Consider the following 16,811-nt stretch of genomic DNA (forward strand, 5'->3'; position numbering starts at 1 on the left):
TGAACAGGACAAACCTACCAAGAGAAACTGAACAACCCAACACCAAAACTTGCTCACGAAAACAACAATGATTGTATATGGAAACAACCAAAATCATTTGGGCACAACAACTAAAGAACAACCCATAACTTGGTCATCATTGCCTAGCTTGCTGCACAAAATGTGACAGAGCATCTCAGACTTCTGGCCAAAGTGCGACGCTAGATAACTTTCTTGTGAGGAGCGCCCTGAATTTCTAAGCCAACGAAGTATCTCTCCTCTAAGCTTGGTCACATCCTCCTCGTACTCCTCCTCCTTCCCTGAGGACCTCGGATCCACATGCTGACGGTGGAATGCTTAGATAGGGCTTCGCCTTGGCAAAAATTTTGGGAATGTACGTAGTCTCCATTGATACCGCGTAGAAATCTCGAGGAGTTGTGAACTCTGTCGGCAGCGCCGCCGGAGACTGAGTAAGTTACGGTACCAACAGTTGTTTGTTGTGGAGCTATGTTTCTCGATTGAGACTGTCTCCAGTAGGCAACGCATCACGCGATCTATACCGTGGAGCTATGTTTCTCGATTGAGACTGTCTCCAGTAGGCAACGCATCACGCGATCTATACCTAAAATGCCTAGTTCACATGAAAGAAACGGCCTCCAACAGAGTAGGCAAAGGGAAGACCTAGTTTGCGTCGGAGGTGAGAGGGAACTCAAAAATGCATATGTCTCTCTCCTCGACCCAAATCGACGACAGGAGGAGAAGCTCGTCGGACGCGGCTCTTGCTCCGAGGAGGATCACCGGCAAGAAGCACACGCGGACCACCTCGCGATGGCGAGATCTGTCGGTGCGCGGCTCGATCCGGCGCTTCTTGGGCGGCTTGACCTGCTCCTCGTCGCCGCTTCTGTCCCCGGCCAGGTCCTTCGCCCCGTCGGAGCCGTCAGAGTACGACGGGGGAGGTGGGGCCCGGCGGTGGTGCTGGTCCGGGGGCAGCTGGGAGAGCTTGACTACGAGCTTGAGCTTGCGCTGGCGCCGGTCGGAGGCCGAGGAGCCGGTGGCGCCACCGTCGGCGCGGGAGTCGGAGCTGGACGGCTCCGGCGACGACCCCCGCTGGCGGGGGCGGGAGGGCGAGGACGACGGCGAGTCGGAGCTTGAGCCTGCTGCCGTCCGCGTTTTGGCCTCATTGGGGTTCTTGCTCGCCTGCCTTCTCTTTCTTGCTCGCCTTTCCCTTTTTTCTCTCTCTTGCTCGCGGCTCCATCAGGTAGAGGCAAGCGCGGTGCTCGGCCTGGGGCGGAGCTGCAGAGCAGGGCGGCGACGGCGGTGTGGAGCAGAGCAGAGATGGGGAGAGAGGAGAATGGAGGTGGAGCAAAGATGGGCAGAGCTACGTAGCAGGGCGGCGGCAGCGGCGCATGCAGGGACCCTTTGGGTTGTCTGTTGGAGAAGAAAAGATTTGGGTGGATGATCTTTTTACTGTGCCAGACTCAATGCATAGAATGAGTTTTATGTTTCACTTCGCAAGTTGCTTTAACACGATTATAGGAAAGTTTTGTGGCAGCCAATAGACGAGGCGCGTGATTTGGAAGTGACAAGTGGGCTTGATCAGAGGGATGGACACGCAGCTACGCGTTCAAGAGGTCGCCGTCAGATGCGGTGGAGGCGTGTATGGTGCGGCGCCGTGCCACGCTTCCCCGGCCCCGGCCGTAGGATGTTGGTGCCGTGCACGGCGGGGATGGCGTCTCATCCAAACCCCCCCAACCCCACCGACCTCCATTTCTCTCCCCGCCCACCTCTCCCGTCCTCCCGTTCCCGTCACGCACACAGACTCTTTCTCTCTCCTCTCTTCTCGTCCTCTCTCTCTCGTCTGATCTGCATCTGATTTTCTTCCCCTCCCCCCTTGTCTCCTGTCCCTTCTGGCGTGCGCAAAGATTTGATTTTTCTCGGGGAGGAGGCGGAGTCCGAGCAGGAGTGGTGCGCGGGAGGAAGGAGATCCTGATCTGTTCTTGGAGTGGGAAGGAGAGGAGGAGGAAGATGGCGGCGCAGGAGCAGGAGCACGAGAAGCAGCAGGCGAAGACGAGCACCACGAGCTCGCTCCCCTCCTCCAGCAGCGAGCGCTCCTCCAGCTCCGCCCCCAACAACCTCAGGGAAGGAGGTAGGTGCCGCGCCCAACCCATGCACCACCCTCTCAGATTTCCTGTTTTATTGTTTTTTTTTGTTTCGTCTGCTAAACTCCGCAGCTGAAGTTGCCGCTGCGCGCATGCCACTGCAGGGGTGGAGAGCGACGAGGAGATACGGCGGGTGCCGGAGATGGGCGGCGCGTCGGCGTCGGCCTCGTCGGGCGCGGGCGCGGACGAGCGCCCCAAGGAGGACGGCAAGCAGGGGGGGCAGCTGGCGGCGGCCACGGGGGCGCAGCCTCCGGCGGCCGGGAAGAAGCGCGGCCGCACCGCGGGGGACAAGGAGCAGAACCGGCTGAAGCGCCTGCTTCGGAACCGCGTGTCCGCGCAGCAGGCGCGGGAGCGGAAGAAGGCGTACCTGACGGAGCTGGAGGCCAAGGCCAAGGACCTGGAGCTCCGCAATGCCGAGCTCGAGCAGCGGGTGTCCACGCTCCAGAACGAGAACAACACGCTCCGCCAGGTGCTGCCTCGCCTACCTCCGTCCATCCCCCCATTCGTTTCCGCGGTTCGATCTGAGCTCCGAAGCTTTCCTCTCGTTCTGAGTGACCGACCCCCTGTTGCTCCCGCCGCGCAGATTCTGAAGAACACGACGGCGCACGCGAGCAAGAGGAGCAGTGGCGGCGGCGGCGGTGGCGGCAAGGGCGGAGACGGCGCCAAGAAGCACCACTTCACCAAGAGCTGACGAGAATGGGAGAGGGACCTGGTCCGTGCTCGCGCTCGCCTGATCTGACCATTGTTGGCGTGTTGCTGTTGCTGATGACGTCTTCTTCTCTTTTTCTTCTTTTCTACTGTACTTGTGTTCGTCTGCCTCGCTGATGCACTGTTTTAACTGTTACGTAGCAATCCCGTCTCTCCGACTGTTGGTAGGGCTACTCATCACTACTGGTAGTTTCTTGGTAGGGTGTCAGTGTAATTTTCTCATTGTACTGTACTATAATTCAGCCTTGCGGTTTGGCAATTCAATTCAAGATTACCACCGTGCCAGAGCCTGATGCTTTCACTTCTTGGAGAAAAAGGGTCACCAAAGAGTCCATAAACTGTTGCGCAGGGAAAACGTGGTAACAATCACACACGTCATACATACTTGTGAGAGAACTCTGCAACTGGTGCTGGAATCTGCATTTGGAATCTTGGGTGCTCTTCTTCAGGCCGATGCAAACAGCATGCATCCTTGATTACTTGTGTGAATTCAGCGTTCCTTTGAGCATAAAGTTTGTGGTCTCTACGTGTCCGGCGTGGCTTGCAACATGAGATACAAAACACCTTTGGGCAAGCTTTTTGGGCATGGATGCACTTGCCATGCGCCCATACGGTGGTTGGCTGAAGAATCTGCCGAAGGGGACACCATTTTGCATCTCAATTGTTTCTAAGGGATCGGGACTAGTCGAAAGCAACGCGGCGGTGTAAAAACCTCTCCGCACTCTGCACGACTTGCTCTCTTCATTCACAGGCTCTCATCGTAAATAAAAAAGAAGAGTAAAATCAGCATGAGATCAGCAGCTTTGTCTGTCGAATGCTGCTCCGTTTTGTTTGTTCGCTAACGTGCAAACACTTAACTATTTTATTCAGGCGTAGCGTAGGAGTTACAAATAATTACAAAAACCTTTCAAACATTCCTGGTACGTGGCCAAAGCACATGATATTCTTGATGGGCGCTAAGTATGCTCAGAGTGAACACTACTAACCATCAACTTTCTAATCACCTGAAGTCCTTAACTCATTTCTGAACCTCAGCTCCCCAACGTTACGACAATCAGATTAGCGCTAGCTCTCTATATTAGAGATAACGCGCGCGATCAGTATTAATTTTTTTCGGCATCATCGACGAGTAAGCCTGCCTCACCGGCGACCCATAAAAATCTGCCGGCGTGGTCAACGAGCCAGCCTGCCCCAGGTGCCGGCCTCAAACGGCGTTGGAGCAAAGAAAGCAGCACGACGAAGAACTTTTTCGGTTGCTGGCTACGTGTGCGTCGACCTCATCGTGTATTCCGCGACGAGCTTGGAGAAGAGCGACGACTTGTCCTCCAGCAGCTTGGCCGGCGTGTCGCGTTCCACGGCCACACCTGCAAAGCAGCATCACGGCGTCAGAACAAGCAACAACAAAGTTTAAAAAAAAATGAAATTAGGCGGGTGGTTTGCGGGGGGCGCTAACCGTTGTCGAGGAGGAGGACCATGTCGCTGTCGAGGACCGACGTGATCCTGTGCGCGATGGTGATGACCGTCGACTCCGAGAATTGCTGCCGAAGCGTCTTCTGGATCAGGTTGTCTGTTGCGGTGTCCACTGAAGCGGTGGCTTCGTCCAGGACGAGGATCTTGCTCCGCTTCAGGATTACCCTACCAAGGCATACAAGCTGACGCTGACCCACGCTCCAGTTCTCGCCGTTCTCTATCACTGCAACCCAACAGATTGAGAGGACTTCAGAATATTATCAACGGGAACATGCGCACCTTCTGCATTTTTTGGAACCTAGTACTAGGCTAGGAATGTGAATAGTGTGGGATGTGAAAAGTGTGGAAGAAAAGAACTACTGTAGTGTTGGACCTGGTGAGTCAAGCTTGTGTTCCTTCCTCCTCACCTCATCACCTAACTGACAGCAATCCAAGGCCTGGAATCAAGAGTAACAGATGGATGCTGCAACTTAGCTAAAATTGTTATGTGAGAGTGTAATGTAACAAATGACAAGCCTTGAGCATATGAAAGGTGAAATTACCTCCCAGATTTGACTGTCAGTGTACTCCCCAAGGGGGTCAAGGTTACTTCTCACAGTCCCCTCGAACATGGTTGGCTCTTGTGGAATGATGCTCAGTCTAGATCTCAGATCGTGCAGACCAATGGTGCAAATGTCGACGCTGTCTATTAGTATCTGGCCAATAGTTGGGTCCACGATACGGAAAAGAGCCTGTATAAGGGTGGATTTGCCGCTTCCTGTTCTTCCAACAATACCGGTCTTCAGGCCTCCAGGGAAGGTGACTGTAAGTCCCTTCAGAACAAATGGGAGCTGCGGGGCATATTTCACCTGCATCAAACTAGAAGTTAAGGGCACATTGCACCTAAAATAGTTCTTTCGCTGTCTTTTTACCAGACTTGATTTATGTCAGTTCAATAACAATGAGGAATCATGCAGCTTCTTCAGAACAACATTGCCATGCAGAAAAAAAAGAGGATTTACATGGAGGTCGTGGAGCTGAATTTCTCCTTCGGATGGCCAGTTATGAGCCAGCTTATCTTCTGACATGGAAAGAGGTGGCTCTGCAGGAATGCTTATATATTGCAGAATTCTCTCTACTGATATAATCTTGTTCTCCAAAGTGCACATGCTCCAGACAACCCATGCTTGCAGCATGTTCAGGTTAAGCCCATATGTGACTGCAAGACCAGCAATTCCTGAAAGTAGGATGTAATGTTAGTTACAAGCTCTCTTCAACTCAGACCATTTTTATTAACAAACAATTGAGTGGAACAACAAAAACTGTTCAAAACTGACGTGATACCTGGATCGATGAAACCCGTGGGTAGATTGATCAAGAATATTAAAGAGAATGCAAATGTAAGAGATGACAGCACATCCAGGCGAAAGCAAAGCCATTCCATTGCTCCAGCATTGTAGAATTTCGGTCTGGAGTAGGCATCCATTAGATGGCTATTTGCCGATACAAACTGATTTTCCTTGCCAAAACTTCTGATGGTGGTTGATCCTGTTATTGATTCTGCAAAATGCTGTATGATAGGAGCTTTGCAAACACCTACTAGCCTTTGCAGCTCCCTGGCTGTATCAATGTAGTATCGCTGCAAAAAAAGGCAGGTCAATTAGATACCTATGACTAGATCTATGATGAAGGGGATAAAGGTGGCCAATCGTACCTGATACCAGAAACAGGTAGCAACTACAGGAATGAAAACAACAAACACCTGCCATGCAACCTGAGACATCACAGCAATGATTCCAACAAGTTGTATGACAGCAAATGCAACAGAACCCATCTGGTATGCAATGCTGGTGTCCACTTCGCTCTGATCAGTGGAAGCCTGAAAAGTTTGAAGCATCTGTTAGCATAGTCCAAGAAAATAAGTAGAACTTGCGAAATTGTTCACATGAAGATGACTTACTCTGTTCAAGATGCGCCCACTCGGAGTGGAATCAAAGAAAGACATAGGAGCTCTAAATATGGACATGTGCATCTTGTCGAATAATAGAGTCGCTGTCTTGTATGAGGCTGTTACAAGAAACAACGCTCTTAGGAGGACGCACAACGAGCTTCCAACAGCCAATGCGATATAGACATATATCAGTGTTGACATGCTCACTGGAGGCTCAACGTCCTTTGAGACGGGAGCAGCCCAAGCCATCCAGTAATTGCTCCCAATTTGTAAGACTTGGAAAAGTAGCTGTCCAAGCAACACTAACGGTACAAGTGCACCCTTATAAGCTAAGGTGAGGTACTTCCAGTAGACCCAAAACCCAACCTTGCCTTTCTCTCTTTCTTCTTCCTGCACCAGCTGTCCACTCTGATTGTTCCCTTCGTCCTGTTTATCTTTCTTCTCAGCTGACGATAGAGCTCTGGTCAGTTTTGCTGTACCTCTGGAAGGGGATCCCTCGTTGCTTACGTTTGCAGCATCGATTGTGTCCAATTCTGCGAGTGCATCCTTGTGTGCACCAACTAGCTCCATGAACTCTTTTCCTGAACCAAGTATTTCATTGTATTTTCCTGCTTGTGCTATTTTGCCATCTTTCATCACCTATAACACAGTCCTAGTAAGGAGAGGCATCCGTTTTATTGCAATGAATAATGGATGGAAGTTTTACCAATGAAATTCTCACCAAAATAAGGTCAGCTGCCGGTAGGAATTCAATCTGATGAGTAACATAAACTACTGTTTTTGAAGACAGAGCCCCGAGCAAGCATTCCTGCAAAAATAAGCAGGCACCAGTGTTTGAAACTTCTACTGAACATAAAAGGTTAAGCTTAAGCATAACAAATTGTGTACCTTGAAAAGGTGGGACCCTGTATGAGCATCAACAGCACTGAATGGGTCATCGAACAAATAGATGTCTGCTTCCTGATACAAAGCGCGGGCTATCTGAATCCTTTGCTTCTGCCCACCACTCAGGTTGATCCCTCGCTCTCCGATGACAGTTTGGTCACCGAATGGCAAGATCTCCAAGTCTTTCTTCAGTGAACACGACTCAAGGACTCTTTCATATTTGTCCATGTCCATCTCCTTGCCAAACAATATGTTGTCCTGAATTTTGCCACTCTGTATCCATGCTGACTGGCTGACATAAGCCGTCATCCCGCAAATCTTAACCTCTCCTGACAACTTTGGGATCTCACCAAGAATGCAAGATAGCAAGCTCGATTTACCAGAGCCCACTGTCCCACAAACTGCAACATGCATGCCTTGCTGAGCTTGGAAGTTCAGGTCCTTCAGCGTTGGCAATTCCGGTGAGGCATCCCAGGAGAAGCACCCGTTGGTGACCTCAATTGCAACATCTGAACTACCATTTGGCAACCTCTGCACAGCATCAGTCGGCAATTCCTCAAGACATAGGAATGATGCTATCCTGTCCAGAGACACCTTGGTCTGGATCACCATTGAGATCGTGTCAGGAAGGTTGTATATTGGCTCCTGCAGCACGCGGAACGTGGCCAAAGCAGAAAGCACTTTCCCTGACTCCAATGGAATCCCCATGAGCATGCACGCCCCAAAGGTCACCACAGCAACGAAAGTCGGGGCCCCCCAGAACACAAAGGTAACCAAAGTCGATGTGTAGAGGTATTTCTTCAGCCAATTTGTCTCTGTCTTCCTCAACTCAATGATCTTGGACAAGAACTTCATCTCCCACCCCTGCAGCTTCAGAATCCGCATGTTGCGCAGGATCTCAGACGTTGCCTTCATCCTGACATCCTTGCAGTCCATGAGCTTCTGCTGGAACTTCTCCTGCATTCGCCCAGGAGGCACATTGGCAAGCATGACGACCACGGTGGCTCCAAGTGCGGCGAGGGAAGCGAGCCCGAGGGTAGAGTACAGGATGAACAGCGCCATGCCCACTTGCAACGGCACCAGCCAGAGGTCGTGCATGTACCATGAGAAGATCCCGACGCGGTCGGCGTCGACACTGATGATGTTGATCATCTCGCCGCTCGTGCGGCTCTGCCTCGACTGGCTTGACAGCGCGAGGCCCTTCTGGTACACGACGGCAACAAGCGTGGAACGCGCGCGTATCCCCGCCTGCTGCAGCCGGAAGAACCAGTGGCGCTGCGACAGGCACTCGAATACCTTGGCGACAATGAACGCGAGGACAAGGAGCTGCCCCTTGCTCGCGTACCTCTCGTCGCCGTTGAGGTACTGCACCAGGGAGTCGATGAGGTACGGGCCAACGTAGGTGGCGACGTTATAGACCAGCGCGTAGAACGCGGTCACCGCGACGTGCCACCACACGGTGCGCAACAGGGCCTTAGTGAGCTTGAACGCCGTGACGGCCTTCCGGCCGGAGCCGGAGACGCCGCCCGCCAGCTCCTCGAGGTTGGCCTTGAACGTCGGGAGCAGGCTGGAGACGCTGTCACCGGGGTCGAGCCCCGGGACGTCGTCCAGGCCGAGGGTCTTCTTGTGGCCGACGGCGAGGAGGGGGCCCATCCACGAGAAGGTGAGCACGCTGAAGAAACCGGCGCCGGTGAACCTGGACGCCTCGGCGTCGCTGCGGCTGTTACCGTCCGCCGTCTCATGCGCGCCGTTGAGCAGAGGCTCCTCGGCAGCAGAGCCGCCTCCCTCCCTCCTGCCTACGAACCCAGCGCAGAGCAGGACCACGGCAGCAGCAACCGAGACGGCGTCGAACACCCACGCGAGCGCCGGCACCAGGAGCCCGTCGAGGCTCGTCGCCACGTGGTCGGCGACGGCCAGGATGGACAGCAGCAGGAAGAACGCCCACCAGAGCCTGAGCGGCGCCGGGAACCGCTCCTCGCGCCGCCGCCCGAAGTCGAACTGCAGGTACGCGGCGAGCAGCAGCCACGCCACCGCGCGCGCGGCCGCGTCCACGAGGCCCACCACCGCGTCACGCGACCACCCGGAGCCGGAGGTGGCGCCCAGGTAGCACGAGTAGGCCGCGAGAAGGACCTCGGCCGCCGCCAGGGCCCACGTGGCGCAGGCCGCGACCCCGTGGCACCGGAACCGGCCTCCGCCGCGGGGTCCGCCTCCACGCGCCTCCCCGTCCTTGGCGACGGAGAGGCCGCAGCGGCGGAACAGAAACCGCCCCGCAACTGCGAGCGCGAGGAGGACGTGGACCGCGGCGTCCACGCCGTGGAGGACGAGCGGCTCCAGGGAGAAGAAGAAGTAGAGGAGTGGGCCCTCGCCCGCCGGCGTCGCCGCCATCGCGGGCGCCGCGTAAGGCAGCGCTGCCGTGGACACTGGCATCTGGCGACGAGTGGGTGGGATGAGTGAGGCGGAGGGCGGGAGTGGGTTTATATAGGCGAGACGTCGCCGCGGGCGTCAACGGCCCCGAGGCCTCCTCACGGCGACGCCCCGCGGTGGCGGTCAAAGACGGCTGCCGCGCGCGCCTCTGGGCTCCTTGGAGTCCAAGGAACCGTCCCCCTCCCTCACCAGTCCCCCCGCACCCACACCCCACCCGTGGGGAAGAATCGAACGGCGCGCGTGCCGTGTCTCGCTGCCGGACCGCGACGGCGGTGGGCAGTAGGAGTAACTTTTTACGGCGTGGCGACGTGGCCCGGTTGGACTGCTAGCTATTTTTTACGGCGGAGAGAAGGGTTAAAGGAGTGCGGTAAGAAAGGATTACGGGATCTCTCGGTTCTGATTTCCTAATGACGCAGGACGATGCGTTTTGTTTGTTTAGAAGAAGATAATTACTCCAGGATGGGAAGGTGGTTATTCTCGAGGGCTCGCGGATTTGTCGCTGCTGGGCGGAGAGATCTTTTGCGCGCTTCTCCAAAAATAAAGGAGAGCGCATTGGCCGCCGTGGATTCCTCAAGCAAAATCGGAGAAACACTGTAACGTGACTTTGGATGAATAATGAATTTCGGTCGGTCGTTCCCAAGTGAATAGATCAGAGCTCATGCGAATGGATGTACAGTAAAACCAGCATAGTGACATTGTTGCAATAATTTACATGTCCGTCTCAAATGAGTATCCAAGTTAATCAACTTGTACTATGGTGTCACCTGAATCTCTAACTCTCGAATTTTGATGACGATCCAGGTCAGGGGCGGGGGCGCTATGGCCGGAGTTCGTCGGAGTTCATCAGAGGTCGCCATGGCCGCATGCGAGAGGGCGGGGGAGAGGGGAAGAAGGAGGTCGCCGCGAGCGGTAGGGTCTCGTCGGAGCTCCGATGAGACTCTACCGCCCACGACAGGGCGGTGGTCGCCTGGGCGGTGGAGGCGGGGGGCCTCACGCCGGCTCTGGAGGGGGTTGAGGGCGGCGTCGCCGGAGCTAAGCAAGGTGAGGATGAGGAGGCGGCGGGGAAGCACAGGAGGAAGAAGAAGAAGAAGATGCATGCGAGGCGAGAAAGAAGATAAGGTGAGGAGGCGTGCGGGCGGAAAGAAAGAGGCATGCACATACATAGTGTAGTACTGCCCTTCAATCTTTGAACTTACGCAAAAATAGTGTCACCTAGTACCGAATTCATAGGTTAACACACAATTAGCATACCAACATTATTCAATATTAAGGCACTGTTCACCAAGACACGAGTTACCATCATTTTGGTAACTTTGCTTTAATGATGAAATCGGAGAAGCGTGTTGAGATTAGTGCATGACGGGACAAGTAATATATAGATGGCAGAATATATGCATACGGGATTACGGGAGCTTCAAAACTCTGATGACGATCGAAGATCTCACCTTGAAAATTGGGATAATGCTGCACACGTCAAAAGATAAAACCAGTCGCTGGCGAAACTGACTTGAATTAAAAAAAAAAGAGGCAAGGCCAATAGCAAAGCTATATTCAGAATGGTCCCATGTATTGCAACTTTGCTTCTATGGCTAATTTTGAGCGGTAGCGCCCTCCGTGTCAGCATTTTCTTTCTCTGGCTAGTTTTGAGTACGCAGTAGTAGTGGAGGGCTCGGTTTACGCTTTTCGGTCCAAAAATCATCATCTTTTAGGATTCCGTATAGGTGCCTTGCATTTCCTCTGGATCGGCTGGCTGCCGAAAGCCGATGCAGCGGGGCTCTGAAGATCAGAAAAAAATCTAAGGATTGAGAGATACTCTGAAAAAGGTACAATTTGTTAAGGGCCTATTTAATATTTAGAACTAAAGTTTAGGTAGACAAAAATTTAGTTTTGACTATAGAATTTAGGTTGCTAAAATTTAGTTCAGTGTTGTTTAGATACATGACTAAAAGAAAGTAGTTTTTTTTAACAAAGATTTATATAGTCTGCATTAGCCAACTAATGAAGTAATTGCTAGTTAGGCACAAAAAAAAAAGATTAGTTCACTTTTAGTCAACCTGTTTGGATATCTAGTACTCCCTCCATACTGATAATTCATGTTGTTTTGGACAAGGTTTGGGTCAAACATTAGGAATATAAATCATTGGTAACTTTTAAGTTGTTGAGTTTGGAAATGTGAAAACCATATGAACAGATTTGTCTTAAAAAGTCCTTTCATAAAAATATACATATATCAGTTTTCAATAAATATTTTTATAAAAATAAGAAGTCAAAGTTATGCTTTGGAGACCATGTCGCTGTCCAAAACGACTTCTTTTAGCAACCTGGAGGGAGTATTAAAATTAAGTGGCTAAAGTTAGTCAATGGTATCCAAACTAGTTCTAAGTCAATTGATCTTAAATTCAACCAGATTTATATAAAATACTAATATTTATTTACTATAATATATACCATTATTACATTAGTCATAAGAAAATATACTAATTTTTATAGTAACAAAGTTATGTATATTGATACTATTTAAAACTTGGACAGATATCCTTTGGGCCCAAGATAGTAGATGCCTAGCTTTCTGGCGCAATATCTAGGGTCACCGGTGAGGCTATAGGTCTCGCTCACTTTCGTCATTAAGGATTTTAATTTGGATTTTTTAACTAGCAGTGGCGATTACCTGATACTATACTTTGTCTATTGGCCGGTTTAGCTTTGTTTGAAACCTATAGAGTACTCACTTAAAATCCTACACAGTGTTTGGTTGTTACGTAAACGTAAATAAAATTAGTCCATATGCATTTCACGCCGGTAAGGTCTGCAGCTTTAAATTGCTTGCGTTTGCGTTACTGTCGATAGAACCAAACAGCCCGCTAGTTCCTACCCTATGAGTACGTAATCTGTAGGATTATGTATTTTTTTTTTGCGTGAAAACGGAATCAGATTCGTCGTGACGAGGTGATTCAAAATGGGAATGGCTAGCGACATTTATTAAACAGGCCGAATATAAAACGGCCGGCGCATCGTTGAGAGAAAGTACACCTTTTATGCCACCGTTAGAGCCTTTTGCATGCTCTGGATGTCTGGATTCCAAGCTACTCCGTATGTGGAATGTGGTGCGTGCGTGCATGTTTCAATGATGGCTAAGGTAGAAGGGATGAAAACGGATTGGATACGGACGGATACCACTGATATTATATTTGTTTTCATATTTTTGTTCGGATTCGGATTCGAATACGGATAGTGTCAACTATGTCGGATAGGATACGATGGGATATCGACATCATAAATATGCGATTTGAGTATTCGGATTCGGATACGGTATCGGATGTTGGATATCCGGACTCGGATACGGACAGATCTCAACCCCTCCAAACGGATTCGGTTTCGAATACGGTTGGAAAATATCCATACCATTTTCATCCCTAGGTAGAGGTAGGATAATATATGCAATATGAAATGTAGTTGGCCTCTGTAGATTTTTTTTTAACCGTGAATCCAGCGGTTGGCTGGTTCGTATCATTGCTGATTCATGAAGAAGTACTGTTGGTTAGTTTGTGTGAGAGAAAAATACTATTTCGGCTGAAAATTTACGATCGTTTACGATAAGCCACAGCCAAACAAACATGCTGCTAGAGTACTTAATTAGATCTACGTTTCCCCGACACATATAAAACGATCTTAAGATTTGCCGCCTCGTGTTCAATTGAGTGTGCCTGCATGTAGTGCATGATTATTTTTTCCCTCTCCATTCACTCCCTACAACGGAATGCTTTTTGATACTCTCCCTAATGAACGTCCTGTTCGCTTGGCTTATAAATTGTATTTTTTTCAGGCAACGAATAATATTTTTTTTTCTCACAACAAATTAGCTAACAGTACTTTCAGCCATAGCTTATCAGCCAAACGAACATGGCATAAGCCAGCGCATCTTCTGTAAGGACATGTTTGATTTGCTTCTTAGCTAGTAGTAGCATGCACTGCATCTGGAGTTTAGAAAGCCAGACCGGCGCTAGCCGGGCTGTGGCCATACAAGTCATACTTGTTTGGTTGCTTTGCTCTGTTGCGCTAGGATTTAAAGAACAGCTGTTTAGTTAACCACTCGTTGTGCTCGCTTTTACTCAGCAAAGACAAAACGTGCACACGCTCACGAGCCAGGCTCACAAGAAACGGAATCAAAATCTTTTTTCTAGAAGCCAGGTCAGGAAGCCAAACGCAACACTCCGACACTACGGGCCAGATCTGGCCAGAATCATGGAACTAAATAGGACCTTAGCCTCCGTGACATCTAGTCGATCTACCACTAGACCTCCGCGCACGGTGGAGTTCGAGCAAGAGTCTAGTTGACCTGTGACTACTTGATTCTTTGGACAAGGCTTGTCTCTCGTCTCTGTCGTACGTGTTTTGAGGCGATCGACGATAGCGGCAAAGATTGTCGACGAATGCTATTGCTCACGATCGATGATGGTTAATGTGGCATCGTTTTGCTCCGTTTAGTGTCAGCTAGGCCCACTTATACCTTGGTACCATAACGGAACCTCCGGCCGCGAAGACGCAAGCACTCACGGGCATGCTGACGGATTCCTCGTACATACACCTATGATATACTATATAAAAACGTATCATACTATGTGCTAGTAGTGCTACTGTACACTTTTAGGCGTGTTTGGATCCCTTGCCGAGTATTGTATATCCTCGTCGAGCTAGAAATCAAAACTGGCAGCACGTTTGGAACTTTGGCAAGCCTATCTCAATTCCCGCGCTAGCGAGATTTCCTTTGCTGCCATGAGAGAGCCAAATCGGATCTCCTGGGTTAGCAAGGATCTCGGCGCCTACGCCATTTGGGTGAGGCGAGGCAGGCGACGTAACGTGGCGAAAGTTCCAAGTATGCCCTTTGCCTCAGATAGTGATGAAATTGTTTTAGTTCCAGATGACGACAGGTACGAAAAATTAACTAAACGAATGAACAGATGCATATATATAGTTGGCGCACGAGATGATTAGCTTAAGCCCACACAAAGTAAAGTAAACGGGGAATTAATAATTTAAGCCCACACAACAAGGTTAGCAGATGTGTCTTTTGCTTCTGTTGGCGATGCGACCTAGTACGATCACGTGGATCGCGCGCATAGGAAACGTCAAACGCAACATACTGCTGAATGAAATTAATTATGTACATACAGTATTACTCTCTTCTGTTATTTTATCTGGTGCAAGTTAGAATGATACGGTATCCTAGATTATACTTTGACTATTTATTTGCTTTAAATTATATTACTTTTGCTTATAAACTTATAATCATTGGATAGCATAATTTCTTATAAATCTAATCATATAAAGTTTGTATTATAACAGTTAAAAATTATTAGCCTAATTATTAGTCAAAGTTTTTAAAGTTTAAATCTTGATATGCGTGTGCGCCAAATAAAATGGATTGGAGGAAGTAATTTGTTAGCAGATTAAACCGGTGACTATCGAACCACCACGGAGTCAACGACAAAGTCTGTTGGCCGTCGGTCTTCTTGCGAATTGCGATCGATTATTTGGCGAATGGCGATTGACGTCGATCTTGACTAGTACTGGTGACTGGCGAGAAGTTTGGGGACAGTTTGATCTCAAATACAAATGAACCAAGTCAAGCTATTTAGGCCCCGTTTGGCAAGCTCAGATGTTTCTGATTCTTAAAAAAATCAGTAAAATCACTGCCAAACGGGTTAAATGAGAAGCGTTTCGCTCGAGAATCACTAGAAATGTTTCTTATTTTTAATTATATCTAGAGAAACAGTTGTTAGTTGGTTTCATGTGATCGATTCTGATTCTTTGCACACTTCTGTATTAGCAATTATAATTTTTAATTAATTCTTTGTAAGTGAAATAGGTTGTATTTAAGTTGTTCTTCGCCTACAAAAAGTTCTAGTTGCAGGTTTATTTTTATGTACATGTTAACCCTAACATCGTTTTGCAGGTTTAGTGGTAGATTACATGATTAATTTGAGATTATTGATTTTCTCCCTCTCTTTGCATGATTGGGGCAAGTATAAATGAAATTAGACCAAATCTTTGAAGGTCATAGTTAAATTTAGTAGGGGAACAAGATTCTATCCGTATTTAACGGCCAACTATATTTCTCTAAGCACATTTGAGAAACTAAGCTAGGAGATCTTAAAATTAGCGAAGTCACCACAAAGAGTATATCACTGTTATTCTTAAAATAATTTTAGAAAAAAAATCCAAACACCCTTACAAGGTCGATGACTAATCCAGAAAGACAAGTCTTATGAAAATACTAACAAAGAAGAAATAATAGCACTATTAATCCTAAAATAAATTTTAAAAAGCCTGAACACTCATTCTAAGTCGATGACTAACAAGCCCTACAATGAACAACCTAACAATTAATGAATTAAAGAACACATCGCCTACCACAAAAAAATATCACTGTTAGCTTTGAAATAAAGTTAGGAAAACTCAAACACATGATAACTAAACTAGAAAGACAAGTCCTACGAAAAAAACCCAACAAAGACGAAAGAATAACACTATTTATTCAAATTAGTTTTGAAAAAGCCCGAACACTCGTTCTAAGTCGAGGACTAACAAGTCCTACAATGAACAACCCAACAATAATTAACTAAGAGCCCAACGAACATGCCTAGCTAGCTAGCTTTAGTGCTTACTCCTTACTGCGTGGGTGTGCCTTCGCTTATTTTTGCCACTAGCCGACTCGACAGCGACGGCAAAGAGAATTGGGCGTCAAGGAACCGGTGGAAAAATGGCAGTACTTTATTCGGAAAGAAGAAGAAAAATGGCATCATGGCACTCTCGGCTCCATGTAGCGCATGCATATGCAGTGGCGGAGCTGGTGAAAATCAACGCCTGGGGCCACCAAGCCGCCTAAGTAATTTATAATAGGCCCTACTGATAATTAACATAGGCAACAAATAAAATAATAACTTATTCTGGCCAGCCTATTTTATTTGTAAAGTCGCATTCAGGCAAGCCTATTTTGCCGCATCAAATAACTTGAGCAAATTGCAAAAATATCCTGTTCTAGCATACAGAAAGATGAACTTATTCAGACACCGTATTTTAGTACACCTTAAACAGGCGTAGATCAATGAATAACAATAGGAACATTTTAAAAAAAGGATTATCTTCCAATGATCAATGGAGCAATCACCGTCTACTAACGAGTAATCAAGAAAACTACAATGGGTCATGCCTTAAAAAGGAGATTGGAAAAATTAGGAGCATGGAGTATCAGGCCT

At 48.7% G+C, this 16,811-nt stretch overlaps 2 protein-coding genes across 3 annotated transcripts; one reads left to right on the forward strand and one right to left on the reverse strand.

The window, feature by feature from the left end:
• The first annotated feature begins 1,475 nt into the window (after positions 1–1,475).
• Positions 1,476–3,136, forward strand: LOC136461663 (transcription factor HY5-like). Of its 2 annotated transcripts, XM_066460951.1 has the most exons (3): positions 1,481–2,125; positions 2,243–2,607; positions 2,722–3,136. In XM_066460951.1, the coding sequence occupies exons 1-3, from the start codon at positions 2,005–2,007 to the stop codon at positions 2,827–2,829; spliced, it is 594 nt and encodes a 197-aa protein (XP_066317048.1). In that variant the 5' UTR covers positions 1,481–2,004; the 3' UTR covers positions 2,830–3,136. The 2 variants fall into 2 exon arrangements, with proteins under 2 accessions (XP_066317047.1, XP_066317048.1); XM_066460950.1 differs by having other exon boundaries at positions 1,476–2,125; positions 2,243–3,136.
• Positions 3,137–3,588: 452 nt separating this feature from the next.
• On the reverse strand, positions 3,589–9,758 carry LOC136461660 (ABC transporter C family member 3-like). The gene is made up of 10 exons (XM_066460949.1): positions 7,135–9,758; positions 6,968–7,054; positions 6,256–6,885; positions 6,010–6,174; positions 5,640–5,934; positions 5,318–5,532; positions 4,859–5,164; positions 4,690–4,753; positions 4,300–4,539; positions 3,589–4,210 (listed from the first exon to the last, which is right to left on the reverse strand). Exons 1-10 carry the CDS (start codon positions 9,556–9,558, stop codon positions 4,107–4,109), a joined length of 4,530 nt encoding a protein of 1,509 aa, XP_066317046.1. The 5' UTR covers positions 9,559–9,758; the 3' UTR covers positions 3,589–4,106.
• Between the last annotated feature and the right edge of the window lie 7,053 nt (positions 9,759–16,811).

The sequence above is a fragment of the Miscanthus floridulus genome, chromosome 6 (genome assembly GCF_019320115.1).
Source record: "Miscanthus floridulus cultivar M001 chromosome 6, ASM1932011v1, whole genome shotgun sequence".
Lineage (NCBI taxonomy): Eukaryota > Viridiplantae > Streptophyta > Magnoliopsida > Poales > Poaceae > Miscanthus > Miscanthus floridulus.

Bases quoted from the DNA above. Each gene is read 5' to 3' on its own strand.
- LOC136461663 (XM_066460950.1), top strand. From the start codon at position 2,005: ATGGCGGCGCAGGAGCAGGAGCACGAGAAGCAGCAGGCGAAGACGAGC. The intron at 2,126-2,242 runs GTAGGTGCCGCG...ATGCCACTGCAG, and splicing joins CAACAACCTCAGGGAAGGAG to GGGTGGAGAGCGACGAGGAG.
- LOC136461660 (XM_066460949.1), bottom strand. From the start codon at position 9,558: ATGCCAGTGTCCACGGCAGCGCTGCCTTACGCGGCGCCCGCGATGGCG. The intron at 7,055-7,134 runs GTACACAATTTG...TTATTTTTGCAG, and splicing joins CAGGGTCCCACCTTTTCAAG to GAATGCTTGCTCGGGGCTCT. The intron at 4,540-4,689 runs GTCCAACACTAC...GTTGGGTTGCAG, and splicing joins ACACAAGCTTGACTCACCAG to TGATAGAGAACGGCGAGAAC.